Here is a 25,978-nt window from a genome sequence, read left to right as displayed (position 1 = left end):
AATTCTTTGTAAAAGGAGAAGAAATAGTATGACAAAATTATTTGGGCACCTTGGAAATTAGATGCAGAGCAGAGGCGTGGTCTATTTACTTTTAGCAAATGATTCAACGTGCTTAATCGACCATGGCTATGGAGGCTATTCGGTCCTATTATGCCATAATTGAAATGTAATTCAATACGTGAATTATTTATACTTAAGGTGTCTGGGTAGTACACAAATGTTCTGCATCATGCATTCGTTCTCACTCTTGAGCTATCAGATTTTCATTCCGAGAACAAGATACGCAGACATTTAAAATGGGCGGCTTTATTGCAATCTCAACTGTTAAGAGTGACGTCCTTCATTGAAAATTCCAGCAAACTTCATTGTGTACACCTTTCAAGGGTGGTCGTTGAATACGGGTGGTCCTTGACTTACAACTGTTCATTTAGCATCCTTCAAAGTTACAAATGGCGCTGAAAAAAAGGGACTTATGGCCATTTTTTTACACTTACGACCATTGCAGCATCCACATAGTCATGTGATCAAAATTTGGATGCTCAGCAACTAGTTCATTTTTAATAACAACAACAACAATTGGAAGTCTTCACAGACTTCTTTTGTTTTAGGGCTGTGCTTCAACTGCTGTAGCTGCAATTCACATTTAGTTGTACTGAGTTAAACATTTGAAAGAGAGCAGCAATTTACGTTTATACTGCTTGTAGTTCAGAGAGGAAAAACAGCCAAACTTCCACTCAGTACTGGTAATCTTCAACTGACCACCACAATCGAGCCCAAAATTTCCGTTGTTAAGTGAGACATTTGTTAAGTGAATTTTGCCCCATTTTATGATCTTTCTTGCCCTAGTTGTTAAATGAATCCGGCTTCCCCACTAACTTTGCTTGTCAGAAGGTCGCAAAAGGTGATCTCATGACCCCGGGACACTGCAACCATCATAAATACGAACCAGTTGCCAAGTGTCCGAATTTTGATCACATGAATCCAAGGATGTGACGACGGTCTTAAGTGTGAAAAATTGTCATCAGTCACTTTTTTTCAAAGTCGTTGTAACTTGAACGGTCAAGAGCCTTGGTGGAGCAGTGGGCTAATGCCTCCTTAAGTAACACCAGCTGCCTGCAATTAGTGCAGGTTCGAGTCCCACCAGGCTCAAGGTTGACTCAGCCTTCCATCCTTCCGAGGTAGGTAAAATGAGGACCCAGATTGTTGGGGGCAATTAAGCTGACTTTGTAATAATGCCGCTTGGGGTGTGTGTGTGAAAGCCCTAATAAGCAGGCATATACATAGAATGAAGGCTACTGCTAAGCTTGTAAGCCGCCCTGAGTCTTCGGAGAAGGGCGGGATATAAATGGAATAAAAATAAAAATAAAATTAAAAAAATGAACTGTTGTAAGTCAAGGACTACCTGTAGCAGGTATGATAAGGAGAGGGTGTTTCTCTTCTTTCTCCCCCACTCTTTTGAATCCTAGTGTTGACTCCTGGTGATTATCTAGGCCAGGGGTCTTCAAACCTAGTCCTTTTTATGACTTGTGGACTTCAACTCCCAGAATTCCTCAGCCAGCCTGGCTGGCTGAGGAATTCTGGAAGTTGAAGTCTACAAGTCATAAAAGGTCCAAGCTTGAAGACCCCCGATCTAGATTAATTCGCACAATCTTCATGGCAAGATTTTTGTAGTTCTCCAGGAGCAAGACATCTTGTTTCACTCTTAGAACTCCACAAAAGCTGCAGCTTTTTTGTGTGAATTTTGCTTCTCTATTCTTGTCAAACTTGTTCTGGTTTTGGTCTTCGATTCACATTTCTTCCAGCCAGCTACCTCAAATGGGACTGGGATAGCAGCCAAGAGAGTTGCTCCCTAGCCTGTAGTTTTTCATTTTTTCCAGAGACATGGCTCAGCCTGTCAGAGAAAGATGCTTATTGCCTCACCTCCTCCTAGAAACCTTCAGACCAAACTTTTTTTTAAAAAAAGCTTTGAACCCTATTAGCTAATTCCTTCCAACCCCACCCCAAGTTCAGCAGAGAACACCCAGACGTTGGACTCAAGAGTTCAATCCTTAGTAGTAAAACAAAAGGTCTAGGATTTTCCCTGTGGCTTTAACCTGATGGAGGCCTTTCTTCTCCATCCCAACAACAGGTAGCAGTAATCACAGGATCTACCTCTGGGCATGAAAGTTATTACTTAGCTATGGAGTTTGGATTCTACCCACAGGAAACGTGACTATAGTTGCCCCCCTTGCCTTGATAATAAAGGGCAATTATTTACGCTCACATGCTCTGTCAGGAGTTGATTATAAATGAAGATAACATAATAAAGTAGTGCAACCAAATTGATTAGAATAATGAATAATTTGGATTGGATCTCAGAAACTTAGCACCTTAGGCCCGAGGAGGCCTACTACGTGCCACTTTTTAAGAAGTCCTATTGGTTACTTTATATACTGGTAGTCCTTATGACTATATTAAACAGAATATAATCCTTGTGACTTCTTTAATGGTTAATCTGTACAAAAAAGAAAAGAATAACGTCGTAAAAGTGAAAGAGTGGGATGAACTTCCTCCGCATCTGCCTAGGATTTACAATGTATCAAACCATGATTGTCTTGTAACAGTGTTGAAGGAAAAAATCTTCATCAGGGTTCAGTCCAAGCCGGGAATAAACAACATGGCAACTGCTTTAGAAAGAAGGTTGCAGTTTATTGAAGAGCAGAGGCAGACAGAAAGATGACTCTGGGAAAAAAGAGTGACCACAATCCTACTGTTTCCTGTCCTTAGAATTTGGGTGGGGTACGTAGATTTTAAGGGTCTTTGTCTTCCTAATTTCTTCAGTTTCTAGCTGGAAGGCTCCAACTTTCCTGAATGGATTATTACATCTGCATTTCTAAAAGCTGGTTTCTGCTAAGTTGTCTGGCTGGGGTGGGTGGGGTGTGGGGTGCGTGTTTGTAGAAGTTTGTATAAGTATGTATACAAATGTATATTTATTTTTAATTTATTTATTTTAATCCCATTTATATCCCGCCCTTCTCCGAAGACTCAGGGCGGCTTACAATTTAAGCACAAACCAATGTATATGTATATGTGTATATGTATATGTATATATCTCTTGTGTTGTTGTTATTTTCTGATACACCCTGTCGAACCAAACATGGGGAGAAGGAATCTTTGAAATAGCTATACCAGTCTCCCTTTAATTCTTTGTTAGCAATCCAAATTTTACATATACCTATATCCAGGGCTTTTTTTCCTCATACAACGCTCAGAATGGAGTTCCGGCACCTTTTTTTGGATGGAACCTTGTAGGGTAGGCAAGGCGGGTTGTATGACATGTGTGAGTTCCGGCACCTTTTTCTTTTACAAAAAAAGCACTGGTTATATCTATCTATCTATCTATCTGTCTGTCTGTCTGTCTGTCTATCTATCTATCTATCTACATCTCTATCTTCTTCTATCCATATATCTCTATCTTCATCTATCTATCTATCTATCTATCTATCATCTATCTATCTATCTATCTATCTTCCATCTATCTACCTATCTATCTATTCATCCATCTCTATCTTCCATCTATCCATATATCTCTATCTATCTATCTATCTATCTATCTATCTATCTATCTATCTGTCTGTCTGTCTGTCTGTCTATCTATCTATCTACATCTCTATCTTCTTCTATCCATATATCTCTATCTTCATCTATCTATCAATCAATCAATCAATCAATCTATCTATCTATCTATCTATCTATCTTCCATCTATCTACCTATCTATCTATTCATCCATCTCTATCTTCATCTATCCATATATCTCTATCTATATCTATCTATCTATCTATCTATCTATCTATCTATCTATCTATCTATCTATCTATCTATCTATCTATCTATCTATCTGTCTCGTCTATCTGTCTATCAAAATAAATATAAATATAAATATAAATATAAATATAAATATAAATATAAATATAAATATAAATATAAATATAAATATAAATATAAATATAAATATAAATATAAATATAAATATAAATACACAAATACACAAACACACACACACACACACGCACACACACAGAGCCGGGGCAAACCGCTCTCCACGACCCCAACCGGCTCTCCATCCAAGCGGGCACGGCGCGTCGCCTCCCCAGCCACGGAGGCCGCCCTGGCGGGGGGTTTCTAGGGAGAAACGCTCCTCCTCCCGACGCCGATTGTCCGGCCGACGAGCGACCGGCCTCCCTCCCCGACCGACCGACTGACCGCCCGCCCGGGGGGGGATCCAGGCCCGCGCGGGGCCGGATCTACGTGCCGCTTTCCCTCGGCCGCGCGGGGGGGGGCGCAGCTGAGGCGGGCCCGGCGCCGCCAACCGACGAGGCGGAGGCGGGAGCGGCCGAGGCTGCGCTTCCCCGCCCGGCCGGGTAGGGGGGGCCCGTCCGCCTGCCTCGGGAAGCCAAGCGGGCCGCCTGGGCCTGAGCAGCCGGAGACGCCGCCCGAAAGAGACCGGCGGCGGCTTCGGCTTCGGCTTCGGCTTCGGCTTCGGCGGCTTCGGGCGCCATGGAGGACATCAACTCCAACGTGAACGCCGACGCCGAGGTGCGGAAGCTGCAGGAGCTGGTGAAGAAGCTGGAGAAGCAGAACGAGCAGCTCCGCATCCGCAGCGCGGCCGGGGCGCCCGGCGGCAGCCCCAAGCGGTTGCTCAGCGGCGGCGGCGGAGGAGGAGGAGGGTCGGGCGCCTGCACGCCGCCGCCGCCGCCGCTGCTCCTTACGCCGCCCGCCGGCCACCTCTCGCCGTCCTCGTCGTCGTCGCCGCCCTCGGCCCTGGGGCTGGAGAGCCGCGGCCTGAACTCCAAGGCCGGGCCGCGGCGGCCTCCTGCCCCTCCGGGCGACGAGCGGGGCGCTGAGGCGGCGGCGGCGGCGGCGGTTCGGGGGAGCGGCGAGAAGAGCGGCCTGCTGGACGAGGTGGAGCCGCTGAGGCCCGACGAGCTGGAGCGGCTGGCCGGCTGCGAAGAGGACGAGACGGGCTGGTGAGGAAGGAGCGCGGCTGGGCCGACATGGCTGGGGCGTTGCGCTCCGGGGAAGGAAGGAGGGAAGCCACACCTGAACCGGGAAGGAAGGAAGGAAGGAAGGAAGGAAGGAAGGAAGGAAGGAAGGAAGGAAGGAAGGAAGGAAGGAAGGAAGGAAGGAAGGAAGGAAGGAAAAAAAAGGGAGAGAAGGAAGGAAGGAAGGAAGGAAAAAGGGAGAGAGGGAAGGAAGGAAGGAAGGAAGAAGGAAAAAAGGGAGGGAGAAGGAAGAAAAAAGTGGAAAGGAAAGAAGGGAGGAAGGAAGGAAAAAGGGAGGGAGGGAGGAAGAAAAAAGGGAAGGAAGGAAAGAAAGGAGGGAGGGAGGAAGGAAAAAAGGGAGAAAGGAAGGGAAGGAAAGAGGGAAGGAATGAAAAAAGAGGAAAGGTAAGAAGGGAGGAAGGAAGGAAAAAAGGAAGGGGAGGAGGGAGGAAAAGGAGGGAAGGAAGGACGGAAAAGGGAGGGAGGGAGGAAGAAAATAAGGAAGGGAGGGAGGGAGGGAGGAAAAAAGGGAGAAAGGAAGGAAAGGAAAAGGCAAGGGAGGAAAGGAAGAAGGAAGGAAAGAGGGAAGGAAGGAAAAAAGGAAAGGTAAGAAGGGAGGAAGGAAGGAAGGAAAATGAAGGAGGAGGGAGGAAAAGGAGAGGGAAGGAAGGAAGGAAAAAAGGGAGGGAGGAAGAAAAAAGGAAGGAAAGGGAGGAAGGAAGGGAAAAAGGGAGAAAAGGAAAGGAAAAAGGGAGGGAAGGAAAGGAAGAAGGAGGGAAGGAAAGAGGGAAGGAAGGAAAAAAGGGAGAGAGGAAAGAAGGGAAAAAGGGAGGGAGGAAGGAAAAGGAGAGAGGAAAGGAAGGGAGGAAGGAAAAAAGGGAGGAAGGGAGGGCTAACTTTATGTATCCCTGGCGGGGAGCAAAGGTTGCCAAAGCAGCCTTTCCATTCTTTAAATGGGAAAAGATACAACCGGGTTGGGTGATGCCTTGAATCAGCCCAATTTTTGCCCTTGGGGTCTGGAGTGGACGGGTAGCACCTCTCCTCATTGAAATATCTCAGAAATACGAGTGGTGGTAAATTTAGGCCAGTTTTTTAAGAACTGGTGATCTGTGTATGGTCTAACTCTGGTTAGACAACAGGTTGGGTTGGGCTGAATGAGATCAGCGTTTTTCAGTTCTGGGAGCTGAACTCTTTATTGTCTTAAAATGGCCAATTTTTGGGGGGGGGGGGAAATTGAATTAGATCATGGTGATCCTAAGTGCCTTTTTTCCTCTCAGCCTAAAAAGTTGCTAGTTTATACAGGAAGTCATTAGATTTGAATCCTATCTCTTGAAAAGACACCAAAGTTGTTATTCTTTGGGGGGGCGGGGGGGGGAGAAAGGTAATGTTGCATTATAGAAAAATACTTGAAAGGAATATAGCTAAGCTTGTAAGCCGCCCTGAGTCTTCGGAGAAGGGCGGGATATAAATGGAATTAAAATAAATAAATAAATAAATAAATAAATTAAATTAAATTAAATTAAATAAATAAATAAATAAATAAATAAATAAATAAATAAATAAATAAATAAATAAATAAAATGTGCCATAAAGTTCTGGAAAATACATCAGCAAGAAAAGCCAACGGTCAATAAGGTTTCTTGCACTCTCTCCTAATATTCTTTAACCTTATATTTATTTGTATTTCACCTTATATACACAGTCACACACCCATAAATAATAGGGTACATTTCAATTATTCTCAAAATGGTGACTCAGGGTGGATGTGTTTATTACCACCGAAATTAGATAATAGAATAAGGGATGATATAGTAAGGATGCATGGTGTCATTTGATTGTGATAGCTTATGAACAAATCGAGACTTTTGCACTTAAAATTAGGGTATGGAGCGATTTCCTCCTTTTATAAGTATTGCTTGTACTGTACTGTATTGTATATCGTTCTCCCCCCTCCCCCAATGTATTATATTTGCTTCATTCTTGACAGACACAACCAAGTACATTTGAGTAATTAAAATATATCTATTCAGGCATATATTTAGAATCATGGGAGCTGCTCTCCTATTCATCTGCAGTGTGATTCATTAGGGTAATTTTATAATTGTAAACTGAACAGAGATGAATTTATTTTTCTTTGATGGTACAATCATGTATCTACTTACCGTAACTCAGTATTAATTCTCAAATAAGTGGAATAAAATTTCCGAGTAGAAATATTATCCTGAGGTCATTAGCTGCTGCTTGGTTAGTTTAACTCTTTTCCACATGTTTAATTCGTTTCACTTTTCTGTGTTCGTTCTCTTCTCTGAAATACAGCAAAACTTTACAAAAAGTGTTGTTATTTTCCCTCCGCAGCCTGACATTTTGCTATTGAGCTATTTCCACTCTCCTGTAGATAAATTCCAGTGTCCTGATAATGGAAGAAGCATTTGATAAACTATTTTCCAAAATGCATTATTTCCTTATTGAAGGACTTTTCATGACTTCATGCTTGCATCAGGGAAGATATTTTGGCAATAAATATGGATGTGGTGTACTGATTTATCGTTTCATAGTCTATCCCACAGCTGGTATTCCCTACTGCCATGCTACTCAAAATATGGTCCAGTGCTGGTCCGTGAAACATTTGCTACTGGTCTGTTATAAGTACAGAGTACCGTATTTTCTGGCGTATAAGATGACTTTTTAACCCATGAAAATCATCTCAAAAGTTGGGGGGTCGTCTTATACGCCCAGTCGTCTTATACGCCGGAAAATATGGTAAGCATACAAATGCAAGATCTGTGGATTGGTTTTATGGAGCATAGACCGGTTCGGTTGTTAATCACATCTGGTGCAAGTTGGTCATACAAAGTACCACCACATTACACTGTATGATACTTTAAAGTTAGTTTGTCATCGGTAACCCATCCAAAAATCTGAGCAATGTAAGCATGAGCCTGGAAATGATTCTGAAGAAATGGACACACACAAAAATCTCATATTAATTTTATTGAGAAGTGATACATTATCCCCTTGTGAATAGCATTGTTGTCAAAAGCTCCTCCTTAGTAAACATTCCTACTGTCCCACTCCAATTTCCTAAACCAGTGATGGCAAACCTTTTAGAGATCGAGTGCGCAAACTTCAACCCAAAACGCACTTATGTACCGTCAGGTGCCGGGTGGGCGTGGCTGCGGTGGTAACGGCAGACTGGGTGGGACTATAAAAGTTCAATCAATTCCAACTTTGCGAGAATTTGAAATTGATAGATTGAACCTTTTTTTTTGCACATGGCGGAGGCCTAAAGCGAAAAGGTTTTATAAAACCCAGCTGAAGGCCTAGGACTGGGGCGACGGTGCGTGTGCCCACAGAGAGGGCCCTGCTTGTCACCTGTGGCACGCGTGCCATAGGTTCGCCACCACGGTCCTAAACCATATTCCTTATCATTTCTGAGTGTTTATTTATGCACAGAAAAGGCTGGTGGATATGTTAAGAGGCTGTTTTGTTGTATGTACCGTTCCCATGCGTTAACAGTGAATGAATAAAATCTGATTTTGCATACTAAAATTAATATTCATCTGATTTTTTTTTCTGGAGAGCAGGCAATCTGCCCATCAATCAATTACACTGCCTTAGTGCTGGACGCTAGGTGATTGCAGTGTGCACCATACAGCCAACAATAATTAAACAATATAAAATATAAAGTATGATAATGAAACTGAAAGTTACGCGATGGTTCCAAATCAATTCCAAAAAAGCTGGATCTTTGCAGCTCTCCAGAAGACTACCTCATTAGAGGAGGGGGCCTTCTTGCTTCTGAAGATAATGCCTTTGAATGTAGAATGTAGGCATTCTCTGACTATCTTGGTTAGATGGGCACATTTGATCAGGGAAAGGCAGTCTCTTAATTTTCCAGCGTGCTGAGAGAGAAAAATGCACGTAAAAGAAAACTTGTCTTTTTTTGTTAAAAAAGAACAATATACTGAAGTTCTAATTTGACTGTACAGTATATCCCTTTGTAATGTTCGTGTGTTTTAATTTCCACTAGGTTGTATATGTCACCAAAGAAAAAAGTGACTCCAGTGCAAAAATCAATGAGTCCACTTGTTTGGTGCAGGCAAATACTGGATTATCCAACTCCAGACATTGAATGTGCTAAAAAGTCATTGATCCATAGGCTTGAACAAACCATGTCAGGTGAGCTTCTGGAAAAAAAAAAGTTATGCTAACTTGTTTTAAACAGGGAGTATGTTAATATACTTTTTTAAAAAATATGTATTACGTTCCAGTGAAAGTTAGCCTGTTTTAAATCCAATTCACGTTAATAGGAAGATTATTATATGCTTTCTTGTGTTAAAAATTCATGGGGCACAAGTGTCCAGTTATGTTGTAGTTATTGTCTAATAAATACATCAGCCTGGCAGTCTTGTACAGTTATTTTATTTTGAATGAATTGGTATCTGGAAAATGGCATGTAAAATAATAATGTGCAATTTTTTTTTACAAAAGAATTTTTGAGGGGGACATTAAATAACTGATATAAGATAAGATGACCACTTCCTGGATTGTTACATTATCAAAATTTAATATTAGTGATTGCCAAATTAAATTTGAAAATTAAAAATTAATGGGATTGTACTGTAGAGAGTTTGTGCAATTAACAAGGTGAAGAAATACATTAAAAATATCTCTAAATTGGATGATAGTTCCCATTTAACAGTTATTTTTGACCATATCCAATGTTACTATTTCTTTAAGATATGACAAGAAAATGTCTACATTAGTCATAGATTAGATAGCAAGATGGGTGCTATATAATTTAAACAAACAAACAGTATTCTCAGTTGGAATGATTATATATGTGTCTGACTTTTGTGCCACAAACATCTTTGTTCTTGTTTTTACAACTTCACATGATTGAATTTGCTCATTGCTGTAGGTTATCCAATTTATTGCTTCCAGTCCCGGTGCAACCAAAGCCATTTTTCTTTTCTTCTGCCTGCAATTTAGTGTACATGATATCTCTAGTGCAGGGGTGTCAAACTGCCGGCCGGATGCATCATGGTGAAACCACGCCTACCGCATTCCTGGCAATGGAAAAAAGGTCGCGGTACATTGCAACACGTCACGTGACATTGCGAGTTTGACACCCCTGCTCTAGTGCAGGGGTGTCCAATGTTTGGCTTGCCTGGGCTGCACTGAGTGAAGAGGAATTGTCTTGGACCACATACAAAATATATAATATAGTTGATGTACATAAATTACACAATAATGTTAAAAGTTCGCAATATTGTAGCTGCCCGGGGCTGCAGTACCCATGGGCTGTACCCATGCTTGCTGTAAGCAGGGGTAGGCAACCTTGGCTCTTTTATGACTCATGGACATGAGTCATAAAAGAGCCAAGGTTGCCTACCCCTGCTGTAGTGGATTTATGGATTTCCAGTTTAAAAAAAAATGTTGAAAAAGATCATCACACCTTAAGATCTTGATGTTATTGCATTGCATGTTGCTTAATTAGAGGAGAGAACGAGGTATGCCAAATTTCCCACGATATTTTTATAGGTAATTTTGCCTGAAAAAAATGCACCACTACCCTGTCTTCTATTTTGTTAATTCAACCAGTACTAAAATTGAACCTGATTTTTCAATAAGCAGAGCTGAAATGACTTAAAAAACACAAAGCAACAGAAACAATAGCTTAACTAATTTGACCGTAGCACTTACCCTGGGAAAATAGTAATTAAAAGTTGAAAATTATTTACTCCACTTTTGTACCCCACCTTCGGTACCTCGTAACATAGTATAAGAAACAAAAATCAGAAATGCAATTTTAAGTGCTGTGAAACAGTATGTGAATTTTCTTTTCTGTTTTTTCATACAGCTCTCAAGAGACACAACCTATATAGTAATCCATTCAACACTGTCAATTACACAAATTCCTACAGCCACAGTGCTGGCAGTCCCTACAGCACTAGCTTCAGTTCTCCTTCCCCTACACCCGTGAAAGGTCCTTTAGTAAAACAGCTTATATATCCTAACAACTCAGGTAAGAGTCTCAGATCTAAATTGCAAGTGATAACCAAGAAAAAACTTATTATCTCTTAATGATTTCTTTTATTTCAGATGTTTGGATCTATCTTTGCTTATAAGGTAAAGGTTCCCCCGCACATGCGTGCTAGTCGTTTCCGACTCTAGGGGCCGGTGCTCATCTCCGTTTCAAAGCCGAAGAGCCAGCGTTTGTCTGAGGACGTCTCTGTGGTCATGTCGCCGGCATGACTAGACACCAAAGGCGCACGGAACGCCGTTACCTTCCCACCATAGTGGTCCCTATTTTTCTACTTGCATTTTTACGTGCTTTCGAACTGCTAGGTTGGCAGAAGCTGGGATGAGTAACAGGCGCTCGCTCTGGTACACGGCACTCGGGATTCGACCCGCCAAACTGCTGACCTTCTGATTGACAAGCTCAGCGTCCTAACCCACTGAGCCACCGCGTCCCTCACTTTGCTTATACAGCTATGCAGATAAAGCACCATATTAGCAATTTTTAATAAATGAATAATTTTGAGCTGTAATCCTTATATTGCTTATATTGCTGTACATTTCCTTCCTTCCTTCCCTCCTTCCTTCTTTCCAGAATATGGCCAAATCCTGGTCAAGGTAGACTACTATATTTACAAATGTGTTAACGTTATTTTTTTATATTGATTCTATTTGGCATTTATAAATTCATCTTTTGTAGTGGAGGTACTATTTTGAGTGCCAGAGGTTTTTTTTCCTTCATAGCAAAAAAAATTAAAATTAACGTACAATTATTATGAAAGTGGCAAACGAAGAGTTGCAGAAGTCTAAACAATAAAGACTTGTTTTAACTTTCCTTTCAAGCACTTTTTAAGAGTTTCAATATTTGCCCCAGTTAGCCCTGTTCCTTTACAAGTTCACTTAAGTGCTGCATATTGTAGATCGATCGGTACTTGAAGAAAAATAAGTTTTATTTCTCAACATGTTTTGAGTTCTTAGAAGTTTTTTTCTTTCTGCCCTCAAGTGTTCTATAAATCGTGCTGATTTATAGGGATGATAGGGATGTCTTTATTAATTTGTTTTTTCTTTTCTTACAGGTCATTTCAAAAGCTCAGATCGCAATCCTCCGCTCAGCCCACAGTCCTCTATAGACAGTGAGTTGAGTGCTTCAGAAATGGATGAAGACTCAATAGGATCTAATTACAAACTGAACGACGTAACTGATGTGCAAATTTTAGCTCGGATGCAAGAAGAAAGTAAGTAGGTTTTTTTTTTCCACACCATAAAAGTAAAAAATGTGAGTTTTTCCTGTTACGCATATTTGCTTTTGTCAATAAAACTTCAGAGACTCAACCTGAAGGCCATGTTAGGAAGCAAAGAGGTTTGAGAAGCATAAAGGCCAAGAGAAGTGGAAAACAATAGGAAAAACTTAAAGAGGTGAGAGTAAAAATAGGGAAATGGATCACGTGTCCATTTATGTTTCCACATAGCAACACTTTCTAGATACCACTTTAAATAATTGCTATAGTACTGTGGTAATAAGCTGGTAGCGAAGTGGGCACATTTTGGAAATTTGACAAAATTCTTGGCTTCTAATCACCCAAAAGATTGTTGGAAACTCAGATGACATGCTGGTTGTAGCTGAAGACCTGACCTGGAATTGGATAGACAGTTCTTAAAGCACCACCTCCGTCTCCCAGCACATTTACCAAGAGGGATGGAAAAGTCTATATATGAGCCACCGTTGCATTATTATCTTTCTGTAGCAGACTGGGAATTAATCAGAGTTAATACTATAATCTGTATCTGCGTTGGGGACAGCATTACCAAGCAAGCTTTCAATTCGGATTTACAGAACAATTTTCCTTCAGTGATTGCCATCGAGGCAACCTAAATTGAAGCTAGTTTTATAAAAGGTTGTGACTTTGTGTTTGTTGCACTGAGTAACTTATCCAGAATAAAACAAGGGACTGATGGGAATATTTCAACTAAAATTTGTTTGGACTAGATGACCTCCAAGGTCCCTTCCAACTACTACTACTACTACTACTTCTTCTTCTTCTTCTTATTATTATTATTATTTATTATTATTATTATTATTATTATTATTATTATTATTATTATTATTATTATTATTATTATTATTATTATTATTATTATTATTTCACTAAAAAAACCCTAAGTCTTCCTTATGTGCGCTGGATAAAATGTAAAGCTGTAGATTGGTTGGAGAAAAATATACCAGTTATACTATCAATTACTTGTAATTAGAGTGTCATCCAACCTAATCTAAAGCCAAAGCAAAGAGGGGTAGCAATTGGACAAGTCCTGCAAGATGTCAGAAAAATGTCCCCTCTGTCACACCCGTAGAAAAAAGTAAAATCTGACATGTTAAAGTTAGGATCTGCACGAGCCCAGAAAGAGGGCTGAGAAAATATCTACAGACCCCCTCACATCCCGGACACAATCTATTTCAGGAGTCCTCAAACTTGGCCACTTGAAGACTTGTGGACTTCCAGAATTTCCCAGCCAGGCGGCTGGGGAATTCTGGAAGCTGAAGTCCACAAGTCTTCAAGTGGCCAAGTTTGAGGACCCCTGATCTATTTCAGCTTCTCCCCTCAGAACGTCGCTATAGAGCATTGCATGCCCAAACAGCTAGACATAAAGATAGTTTTTTCCCCCCGTGTCATCACTCTGCTGAACCCTTAATTCCCACAGCACTGTCTCATCTCCTCATCTCCCCTACTATCTTTCCCTATTGGTTTCTTACACTTTATCAATTGTTGTTTGTAACTTAACGATTAATGATTGTAATTATGATTTATGGCCTACCACCTGTTTACTTGCTGTTTATGTGTACATTTTGAACTTACGCACCGGAGACAAATTCCTTGTGTGTCCGATCACGCCTGGCCAGTAAAGAACTCTCTATTCTATCCTATTTACATTTTGTCGGTAGATATTTCCCAGCTTTTGTTTGTGTCTTATTTATTACATTTCTGTTTAGCTCAAGAGATCCTGTAATACAATTTCTCCACAGAATTAATCTTTCAGTATACAGTAGCATACAGTTACTTACTGCCAAGAAGATTCTGGATTGCGATGTTGTAAGCACAACAATCAGGCTAGTGTGTTGTTTTCTGGCTGAATAACATGGAGGCAGATTGTAGCCATTTGGGGTTGCGTGTCATTAAGATGTGAATAATGCCTGGCTTTGTCTGTCCATCTGCTGCTGTGGAAGCTGCGAGACATTTGATGTTTGAGTTTATTAAGAGCCGGCCTAATAAAGTGTGGTTAAATATTGATACGAAAAATGTAGTATTGGTTAAAATGCTAAATTTGGAACTGATGTCAAATCCACATTGCTAGTCCATTCTTATCATTTGCTTTCAAATCTAGTCTAAATCCTGGATGCTAAGGTGATATCCAGATCTAAAATAGCTGGTGCATAAGTTAACTTTGGTTCATTCTAGATAACCCATGTTTCATTTGGCCATTGCTTCAGAGATATTTCCTTACCAGTGCCTTCAGCCATGACAGCTAATTTACTGCCTGTCATGGTTCCGACAGACAGAGATGAATAAAGCAGAACTCCGAGACTTGCAAATTCTTCAAAGAACTTGTTTTACCAAGTCTGGAGACACACGTAACAATTCCCCAATTACAAAGTTAAAAAAAATCCCACCCCCTAAAGCTAGGCAAGCGACTACGTTCCCCAATACATCCTCTCGGTGGGCTTTTTACACAAACGCCCAGCCTGCAGTCTCGGGAGCAGCCGATGACCTTGGTTCCCATGGGACAAAAGATTATTTTGACTAGCGAAGCACCTGGGCAACCACCACCCCTCCTCCGTTCTGTGTGGCAACTGAAAATTGAGGAGGGAAAATGGCTGCAGCTATGCTCGTTTGTAGAGTTGTCAGTGCCTTTACTGGAAAAGCTGGGATACAGTATCCGGCGGTGTTTATGCCTTGAAAACAGCCCATGCTGAAAGGTATAGCACAGAAAGATCAGCATAGGAATTGCTTTGCGACATTTTTATCAAGTCAAATGTTCCTTGTCTGCACTAATCTAAAAAGGGGATTGTACTTCAGGCCATGTTCTCTCTGTCGTTAGGTCTTCGGCAAGAATATGCAGCAACTACTTCTCGGCGTAGCTCTGGCTCTTCGTGTAGCTCTATGCGGCGTGGAACATTTAGCGACCAGGAACTTGACGCCCAGAGCTTAGAAGACGAAGAAGACAGCTGCCACCATGCAGCCCACCCAGCTATGAATAGGTTCTCTCCATCACCCCGCAATTCGCCCCGACCTTCACCAAAACAGTCCCCGAGGAATTCGCCCAGGTCGCGATCCCCTGCTAGAGGAATTGAGTACAGCAGAGTGTCACCTCAGCCCATGCTTAGCCGCCTGCAACAGCCTCGCCTTTCACTTCAAGGACATCCCCCCGATTTACAAACCACCTCTGTAAAAAATGAAGGTAAAAGTCTCTTGTCTTCAGTTTTAGGTACGAAACGTTCCAATAGCGGTCGTGGTGTGCCCCCAGTTGCATGGCAGCGTTTGAAACTGGTTGCGAAATCAGACGCCCTGTAAATCAGGGGTCCCCAACCCCCGGTCCGTGGACCAGTACCGGGCCGCGGCAGGCCAGCAACCGGGCCGCAGAAACAAAGCCCCAGCCGTAGGATGGAGGCAGCACAAAAAAAACACGCACCCTCCGGTCCGCGGAAAAACCTCTCTCCACGGAACCGGTCCCTGGTGCCCAAAACGTTGGGGGACCTCTGCTGTTAATGATTGAAATTTTTTTATTTTATTTTTTAAAATGTGCCGTGTATTTGGCATGACAGTCAAAGGTACAAGGGAAGGTAGAATAAGCTTTCTGACCGTTTTTATTTTTATTAGGATGATTGGAAATCCATAAGCTCTGAAAATGATTTTGTTTTGTGGCCGTGTAACTTTCAAATTGTTCTCATATTGACAACTCCCATTCAAGAAGAATGTCCAGTAGGGGGAAAAAATAAGATTAACCAGGCTAAAATAGCGGGCTGCATGGAGACTAATTACTATTGCCATTTTTCCCCCTAAAAGAAACAGAATTAGTAGTAAAATGAAAATTGTTGCTTCGAAGGGGTGGTAGCTTTAAAGATGAGCTGCTGAGCTATTGCAAATAGAATTAATTGTTCTCAACAAATATATACGGAGACCACAAACAGACTCAACGTGGTTATTTTTCTGTTGTTGTTGGATGTTCCTGCTGCTTCCCAGTTCTCTTACTGTAGATCTCTTAAGGCATGTTGCATTGCTAACTGTACTTTGTGAAAGGGGACAACCTACATCGTGTAGCACTGTTTAAAAACGATTGCATTTAAATTTTTTTATTTTCCTGTTTGCTCCCTTTCATTGCTTGCTTTAAAAGCTTTCTTTCAGTTCTGTGTGTACCCTCTTGCAGCAAGCGAAATTCCAGCTAATTGTTTTGTTGGCAAGCTGAGAGTTAGTTACCAGGTAGACTTCAGACCTGAGGAAGAATTCTATCATCCTTACCGACCAAACAGTTATTTGCATTTTGAAAACGTAATTCTTTGACTTGCAGATTACGAACCTCGAGCTCTACGATCAATTTGAACTCAGTTATTCTAGTACTATATAATTCCTGCTCCCTCAGTTAACAGGAGACCGATAAAAAAAAATAGCAGTACAGAAAGTCTGGAACGTATATTTTTCTAAGAAGATCCTAGCGTTTCAAATGTTTGAATAGACGATAAACGTAAATCGAGTAAAGCAATGCGTGGCTTGTACCTAAAATGGGGCAATTTAAAAAAAAAGGGGGGGGAAATGTAGTGAAATGGAGGTAGTGACAGATTTTATTTTCCTGGGCTCCAAGATGGGGACTGCAGCCAAAAAATTAAAAGACGCTTGCTCCTGGGGAGGAAAGCCATGGCAAATCTAAGACAGCACACTAAAAAGCAGAGACATCACCCTGCCAACAAAAGTGCATATAGTCAAGGCTATGGTCTTCCCAGTTGCAATGTATGGCAGTGAAAGCTGGACCATAAGAAAGGCTGAGCGCCAAAGAATTGAAGCCTTTGAACTCTGGTGCTGGAGAAGACTCCTGCGAGTCCCTCGGACTGCAAGGCGATCAAACCGGTCAGTCCTAGAGGAGATCAATCCTGACTGCTCTTTAGAAGGCCAGATCCTGAAGCTAAAACTCAAATCCTTTGGCCACCTAATGAGAAGGAAGGACTCACTGGAGAAGAGCCTAATGCTGGGAAAGATGGAGGGCAAGAGAAGAAGGGGACGACAGAGAATGAGGTGGCTGGATGGAGTCACTGAAGCAGTAGGCGTGAGCTTAAATGGACTCCAGAAGATGGTAGAGGACAGGAAGGCCTGGAGGAATGTTGTCCATAGGGTCGCGATGGGTCGGACACGACTTCGCAGCTAACAACAACAACAATGTAGTGAAAAATTCTTCTGTAAGTCCCAACAGAAAATAATGTATAGTTCCCAGAGGAAGTGAGTATGCCATTTTGTCTGGAATGTGGTGGGTGACATCTTGTACACCTGCTCTGGTGACTTGCACCTACCCTTTTCACATACCTGTGGAAAATGCTCTATTCTGTGTTTTGTACTGACAGGCTTGTTCATCCCCTGGCATTGCACTCTGCTGTTTCTCCTCACACGTGCTGTCTGCCACTAACTCTTACTGTCAGGACCCACCCCAATCCACATCTTAGGAAAATAAAGAACTCTTGGAGCCAGGGCTTGTCCAACAGGAGGTTTTGCTAGGATGTGATCGGTTGTGGAAATACAAGACAGGATCTGGCATTGTGTTACAACTTATGCTTTATAAAGAGTTCCCGATTCAACCCACTCCTCTCAAAACCCATTTGGTCAGACCCACATCAATTAAACTTCGGTGTCAACCCCTTTCGTGGGAAAGAGGGAACTTCCCGTGTCTTTATGATTATTGCCTCCTTCCTTTTCAGATTCAAATGGAGATACAAACCAGATCCCCCCTCCCTTCCCCTCCTTTGTTGTCCTAAGATCAAAAGGGTTTTCCCTGGTCTTGGAATGCAGTCTCTGGCCAGGCTGAATAAACACCTTCTCCTTTCCCCCTCGGAGAAATGGCAGAATCCAGGGAAGGCACAATATTTTAAACATACATTTATGAATGTGATATAAATGGATTCTGACATTTAATCTCAATGGAAAAGCTATACAGTGTGGGTAGAAACCATAAGCCAGACAGGGACTTGTAAAGGTGAGTAATAGCAACGATGGCGCTCGGTTGGAATGGCAAGTGATGGCACACATGTTCCCCAAAGCATGCCATCAGCACCGCTTTCGTATATACGGTATTTTATGGCTCTTGATAGCCTTGCTGTAGCAAAAGTAATACTCTGGCTGAAAACCTAAACTATCCTTTTTTTAAAAAAATTACGCTGGCGTACCTCATGTTTCCCTGCATGCCTGCACATCCTTGCGCCGTGAATGAGCAGCTGGTTGAAAGGAAAAGGAGAGCTTCTGTTAGAAGTAGGTTGAAAAATTCTTAAAAGGATCAGGAAAATTAATCTTTGAGTAACTTGCCTATTAACCGATTAAAAATACACGTCGTTACTGCAACGTTGGGCTAAATTGAGAAATTATCTTAACACGCTGTCTTTATTTGCAAGCTGTCTTTATTTGTAAGAGACGGGGCCCCATCTGTTTTCCGCTGTACTGATTAGGCAGTTGCAGAAAAGCTGGTAGCTGCTATTAGATCAATTTTGCCCAATATACGAAGTCAAAATGGCAATAAGCTCACAGTGATTCTGTATTTCTATAATTTAAGTTCCAGTCTCTATACCAGGGGTGTCAAACTCGCAATGTCACGTGACGTGTCGCGACGTATCGTGACTTTTTTTCCCCATTGCCGGCAATGGGGTGGGCGCAATTTCGGCATGACGCTTCTGGCCCACGGGCTGGCAGTTTGACACCCCTGCTCTATATAATCACAGACTGCTAATCACAGATAGGTCAAAATTTGGGGGAGGAGGGAGTAATCCCATTATTCCCTACAGTATTTACTACTGGATGGGATAGACAGTCACAGCAGTAGGGAAGTATGTATGATATATACAGTATTTGTATGTATCAGGCAGATTTAGATTCCAAAATAATGATTCTCAGCATCGTTCACGAGCGGGTGACGCTAAACTTATTTGCATAGCTCTATTCATCTTTATCCCTGTTTGCATTATTTTTCACCTTTTGAGCTTTCGCTTTTGCTTTTCTTGCCTTGGTCTTAAAAAAGGGATACACCAACAAACAACAAGAAATATTCCCTAACAAAAGAAATCATAAAGTTCATTTATATGTCACGATCAGTGAATTATATTTCAAGCCTAATTTTACTTAAAACTATAATTTCTGTGGGTATAGCAAAAGCTGTCAAGGAAACTCAGCATAGTTGATTCCATTATATTTAAGAAATTACTTGTGTTGTTTCTTAGTTCAGATGCTGATTTGAAGCGATAGCTGAGAAAGTTAAGTTTACATGATTTTTAGTATTACTAAGTTCCAAGAACTCAGGTTTCTATATTCTACAAATAAAGTTAGGATTCTTTTCTGCATTGGTCCACTACTTCTGGTGGTGCACTACTTCCAGGGCATATTCCAAATTGTTTTATATATCTCCATTTACCATTCAGTCTAGTTTCTAACAGTTTTTCAGACAAAATGCAAATTGTCATTTGATGCAGACAACTGGCTCATAATTTTTTTTAGAAATTCCCAAACCTGCTTTAAATCATGATATCTTACAATTATCGCATTTGAGAGTGTTTCCTTTTTAAAGAAATAGCAGGTGAAAATCATATACAGAGAACGCCATTTGATTCATATCACTAAAGAATGAAACATTAAGATGAGGCAGATTTGCTGGTGATATATTACCTTAGCAGTCCCCAATCTTGGAGGCTTGGCGGCCTAGCAGAGGAGAGAGGGGAACGGGGCCATGCAAGCGCACATGCAGCTCAACTTGCGTGAGCAGAGGGCCAGTGCACACAGCCACGCGCGTGCAAATCAAATTGAGCTGCACATCTGTGTGCATGAGCACTGGCTTGCCACTCGTGCAACTCGAGCTGCATGCGTGCCAGCCTGACGATTGTGCGGCCCGGTTGCAAATAGGCCGCTGTGCTGCCCCTCTCTCTCTCACACACACACACACACACATACGCACGCAACTGTGGTTTAGTGAGTGAGGGGGAACACAGCTGTGACCCAGTAATGGACCATGGCCTGGAAGTTGGGGAAACCCTGTATTACATCATAGCAAAATAAACAAAAGCCCAACACACGATGCATTCCATGTTTTGGAAAATTTAAATTCACATTTAATTTATCGGACTGTTATACAGTTACGATGGATATCAGTGTTGATTTTTCTTCTTATAAGATTCACAAGACTCAGTATTGCCTAGCAAGCATATCTTTTAGCTAATAAAGCTGATTTCCCCCCAAATCTGTAGTGATCATGTTGCAAAGTCCCAACTCACTCAACCTTTTTTTTTTTGGTCCAGTTGTATATTGCTAGTTTGTTCCTTATTTATTTTAGTATCACAGTTCTGACTCAGAACTACTTCTACATCACTTTATGCAGAGGCTGGAATTTAAACAGATAAATAGGTTGCCATCTGTTGGATATCCCTTCACCATTTTGAGAGAATGGATCAATACACTAGGCCAGGGGTAGGCAACCTTGGCTCTTTCATGACTTGTGGACTTCAACTCCCAGAATTCCTGAGCCAGCCATGCTGAGGGGAAAGGGAGAGGATTTCAAGCTGAGCCAAGCTGGCTCAGGAATTCTGGGAGTTGAAGTCCACAAGTCATAAAAGAGCCAAGGTTGCCTGGCCTAGGCCTAGGCTGCTTTATGACTCATGGACTTCAACTCCCAGAATTCCTGAGCCAGCCATGCTGAGGGGAAAGGGAGAAGTTTCCAAGCTGAGCCATGCTAGCACAGGAATTCTGGGAGTTGAAGTCCACAAGTCAAAAAACAGCCAAGGTTGCCTACTACCCCCTGCACAAGACTGTTTTTTCCTAAAGTAACAAATATCAATCCATTTTTGCTCTCTGTGAAGGTTCAGACTTTTATAAAATGTAATGTTTTGGATAAAATGTTCACTGGTTCCTGCTTTAATTGATAATGTATTGCTTGACAGCTAAAATGTGGGCTCTGAAGATCTGTACTTAGCCTTTTCCCCTCCCTCCGGGCCTCTGTACTCCAGGTTGCAATGGGTAGTAGAAGAATGCAGCCTCCTGCATTAGATGGTATGTTGTGGTATGTTGTTGTCTTTCTTTAATACAGAAAAACTAAGGCGTAGTCTTCCAAACCTGTCCAGGACATCTAACATCCATGTTGAGTCTGTGAAAAACAGTAGAAGTGACTCAAACTTTCAAGTGCGAAATGGAGGAATGCCTCGTATTCAACCTCAGTCCTCAGCCAGTAAGTATCTTTACAGTGATGCTGTAAACGCAGCTTCTGAAAGAAGACCGTAAATTGTAGCTGCGTGTTTACAGTTTCATGGTAAAGGGATTAGATGTTTCATGTGACCCATGCTAACTTAGCCAGATCTAATGTATGTTGAATGAGTGAAATGATTTTTCTATCCCCCCATTGCAATCATATACATTTTTTTGTCCCAAGTTACTTTTTTTTTTTGCTATTGATATGCATTCCTTTCTTCCTAGGTTTACCTTTCTGGGTAAACTGGGTTTAAATTTAGTAATTCTTTAAGCATTCAATATCATCATCAGATATAATGTCCATATTTAATACCACATACGTAACCTACCTAGGATTTGAAGTGTGTTACAGGTTTTCTTGCAATTTGAAGCTGTGATACAAGATAAGATAACCTTTATTGTCATTTTTTACTGTGGGCACAACGACACACATCAAAAGTGAAATTTAGTTGCCTGCTCTCAAAGTGAACACATACGTGACACATACCTAAACATACTATATACAACATATGTATAGACCAGGGGTCTTCAAACTTGGCCCTTTTGTGACTTGTGGACTTCAATTCCCAGAATTCCTCAGCCAGGCACAGTGGCTGAGAAATTCTGGGAGTTGAAGTCCACAAGTCACAAAAGGGCCAAGTTTGAAGACCCCTGGCATAGACCTACACCCCTACATATACATATCTTCAGTATAATACAAAAAATATTGAAAAGCAATTTTCTTTTTGCAGTTACACCTCAATACTGTTTTGGGGAAATAAGATAAAGACAGTGCATTGTGCTCTCTGTGGATTCTCCTAAACCAGGGGTAGGCAACCTCGGCTCTTTTATGACTCATGGACTTCAACTCCCAGAATTCTGAGCTAGCATGGCTGGCTCAGGAATTCTGGGAGTTGAAGTCCACCAGTCATAAAAGAGCCAAGGTTGCCTACCCCTGTCCTAAACAGATAAAAATACAGCCGTTCTCATTTCATTCTTTAGACTGGTTTCCTAAAATGTTTACCTGAATAAAGCATTTAATGTTGCTGATTTCACAAACATCTTTGTCATCTCTGCAGATCTTTATGCGCTGAACTCTAAAAACTGCACAAGATTGTTTGTCCAAATGCATTTTTCTGCAGTTACAAACTCTTTGTCTTACTGGTGTCCCTGATCAGCAAAATCAAACTGAACGTATTCATGGTTTCCATGCTCAGAGCACAGATGTCTGCAGAGGTGTGCAAATGTTTGGGGCAGGGTTTACTCACTTTTTGTTAACCTTCAGTGCTTTTATGCTTACATGTACCATCTACATGCCCGCAAAGTAGCACAATATGCTGAACACAATAATGTAATGAATTATGTAGCCATTGTTTGAGCATGTTGGTTTGCTTTGCATCGATTATGCTAAAGAGTCTCCCTCGGGCTATGGGAACATATTTAGAGGATGTATTTGTAAAAATAGAGCTTTGACTTTTCAGCCAATATTATTAATTGCCTTGTATGTTAGGGCATGTGTCTAGAGGGGCAGGTGAATACAGACACACCTCTAACATACGGATATAAAATATATACTGTATGTATTATGAGAAGGGACGCGGTGGCTCAGTGGGTTAGGACACTGAGCTTGTCGATCAGAAGGTCGGCAGTTTGGCGGGTCAAACCCTGAGTGCCGCTTAGCAGAGTGAGCGCCTGTTACTCGTTCCAGCTTCTGCCAACCTAGCAGTTCGAAAGCACGTAAAAATGCAAGTAGAAAAATAGGGACCACTACAGTGGGAAGGTAACAGCGTTCCGTGCGCCTTTGGCGTCTAGTCATGCCAGCCACATGACCACGGAGACGTCCTCGGACAAGCGCTGGCTCTTCGGCTTTGAAACGGAGATGAGCACCGGCCCCTAGAGTCGGAAACGACTAGCACACATGTGCGGGGGAACCTTTACCTTTACCTTTACCTATTATTAGAACCGAGGTTTTCAAATTTGGAAGGAATATGGAAAATTACCAGGCATGATCTTTGGAAGCCAAGGGTTAAATTACACTTGATAGAAAACTTGAAGCTTAACACAGCATATATTGTTGCTTAACTGTTAAGTAATAGCGACTGAGTAGTTCATTCAGAATCACAGCACTTGTAGTGAGAAGGGATATTAATATCTTGCCTAGTGTCATTGCTGACGTATTTTCTTGAGTTTCATATGAGCTGAGAGTTTTAATTCGGGAGAACACATTTCCATCTGTCATGCCAATTGCCGAAGCTATTTGCAACTAAACCAAGATGCATTTGATGATATTGAACAATTATCTGCTTAACATTGGATGTGGTTTGCCCCTAATGTATCCTTAAGTTCGATATATGGAAATCTTGCTATTTATATGCTTTCCGGTATGTTTTCATTGGATTTTCTTTTACAAAGCACTATCACATTATGGCCCCTTCATGGATTACTGCCTTGTCGTGGCGAAGGGGCTTGCGTAATTCAATGAAGCTATGAGCTATGCCGTGCAGGGCCACCCAAGACGGACAGGTCATAGCAGAGAGTTCTGACAAAACGTGATCCACTGGAGAAGGAAATGGCAAACCACTCCAGAATCTTTGCCATGAAAACCCTATGGACAGTACCAAAAGGCAAAACGATATGACGCTGGAAGATGAGCCCCTCAGGTCGGAAGGCGTCCAATATGCTACTGGGGAAGAGCAGAGGGCTAGTACTAGTAGCGCCAGAAAGAATGAAGCGACTGGGCCAAAGCCGAAAGGACGCTCAGCTGTGGATGTGTCTGGTGGTGAAAGGAAAGTCCGATGCTGTAAAGATTTTTTCTCCATAGGAACCTGGAATGTAAGATCCATGAATCAAGGAAAGTTGGACGTGGTCAAACAAGAGATGACAAGACTGAACATCGACATCTTAGGTATCAGCGAACTAAAATGGACAGGAATGGGTGAATTTAATTCAGATGACCATCAGGTATACTACTGCGGGCAAGAATCCCTCAGAAGAAATGGAGTAGCCTTCATAGTCAATAAAAGAGTAGGAAAAGCAATACTGGGATACAATCCTCAAAATGACAGAATGATCTCAGTTCGAATCCAAGGCAAACCATTCAATATCACAGTAGTCCAAGTCTATGCCCCAACCACCAGTGCTGAAGAGGAAGAAATTGACCGGTTCTATGAAGCCCTACAGCACCTTATAGAACTAACACCCAAAAATGATGTCCTTATCATCATGGGGGATTGGAATGCTAAAGTAGGAAGCCAAAAGATAACTGGAATAACAGGCAAGTTTGGCCTTGGAGTACAAAATGAAGCAGGGCACAGGCTGATAGAATTTTGTCAAGAGAATACGATGGTCATAGCAAACACTCTTTTCCAACAACCCAAGAGACGGCTCTACACATGGACATCACCAGACGGTCAACACAGAAATCAGATTGACTATATGCTCTGCAGCCAAAGATGGAGAAGCTCTATACAGTCAGTAAAAACAAGACCAGGAGCTGACTGTGGCTCAGACCATGAGCTTCTCCATGCAAAGTTTAGGCTTAAACTGAAGAAAGTAGGGAAAAGCACTAGGCCACTCAGGTATGAATTGAATCATATCCCTGTTGAATATACAGTAGAGGTGACAAATAGATTTAAGGAATTAGATCTGATAGACAGAGTGCCTGAAGAACTATGGACAGAGGTTCGCGACATTGTACAACAGGTAGCAACCAAAACCATCCCAAAGAAAAAGAAATGCAAGAAAGCAAAATGGCTGTCTGAGGAAGCTTTGCAAATAGCTGAGGAAAGGAGGGAAGCGAAAGGCAAGGGAGAAAAACATAGATATGCCCAATTGAATGCAGAATTCCAGAGAATAGCTAGAAGAGATAAGAATGCCTTCTTAAATGAACAGTGCAAAGAAATAGAAGAAAACAATAGAATAGGGAGGACCAGAGATCTTTTCAAGAAAATTGGAGAGATGAAGGGAACGTTTAATGCAAAAATGGGCATGATAAGGGACCAAAATGGCAGGGACCTAACAGAGGCAGAAGAGATTAAGAAGAGGTGGCAAAATTACACAGAAGAACTATACAAGAATGAGCTTAACGTCCCAGATAATCACAATGAGGTGGTCACTGACCTCGAGCCAGACATCCTAGAATGTGAAGTGAAGTGGGCCTTAGAAAAGCTGAGCAACAACAAAGCTAGTGGAGGTGACAGTATTCCAGCTGAGCTATTCAAAATCTTAAAAGACAATGCAGTAAAAGTGCTACACTCAATTTGCCAGCAAATTTGGAAAACTCAACAGTGGCCACAGGATTGGAAAAGATCAGTTTACATTCCAATTCCAAAGAAAGGCAGTGCCAAAGAATGTTCAAACTATCGCACCATTGCACTCATTTCTCATGCTAGTAAAGTCATGCTTAAAATCCTACAAGCTAGACTTCAGCAGTATGTGGATCGAGAACTACCAGAAGTACAGGCAGGATTTCGAAGAGGCAGAGGAAC

At 41.8% G+C, this 25,978-nt stretch overlaps 2 protein-coding genes across 3 annotated transcripts in view; one reads left to right on the top strand and one right to left on the bottom strand.

Annotated features, from left to right (window-relative positions):
• TEC (tec protein tyrosine kinase) overlaps positions 1-4,539 on the bottom strand; it is a gene marked incomplete at its 5' end in the record, with an annotated part of 50,882 nt that extends 46,343 nt beyond the window's left edge. Inside the window, one exon of the mRNA XM_081332548.1 lies at positions 4,351-4,539. Coding sequence (XP_081188674.1) covers positions 4,351-4,539 — 189 coding nt within the window. The remainder of the gene's footprint in view (positions 1-4,350) is intronic.
• Positions 4,431-25,978, top strand: part of SLAIN2 (SLAIN motif family member 2) — a 39,214-nt gene continuing 17,666 nt past the window's right edge. For both annotated transcript variants that reach the window (XM_081333200.1, XM_081333199.1), the window contains exons 1-6: positions 4,431-5,007; positions 9,053-9,201; positions 10,886-11,050; positions 12,120-12,278; positions 15,136-15,495; positions 21,355-21,492. In XM_081333200.1, coding sequence (XP_081189326.1) covers positions 4,538-5,007; positions 9,053-9,201; positions 10,886-11,050; positions 12,120-12,278; positions 15,136-15,495; positions 21,355-21,492 — 1,441 coding nt within the window. In that variant the 5' untranslated portion in view covers positions 4,431-4,537. The remainder of the gene's footprint in view (positions 5,008-9,052; positions 9,202-10,885; positions 11,051-12,119; positions 12,279-15,135; positions 15,496-21,354; positions 21,493-25,978) is intronic.

The sequence above is a fragment of the Vipera berus genome (assembly GCF_964194415.1).
Source record: "Vipera berus genome assembly, chromosome: 7".
NCBI classification, from domain to species: Eukaryota; Metazoa; Chordata; class Lepidosauria; order Squamata; family Viperidae; genus Vipera; species Vipera berus.
This window is presented reverse-complemented; position numbering and strand designations above follow the sequence as displayed.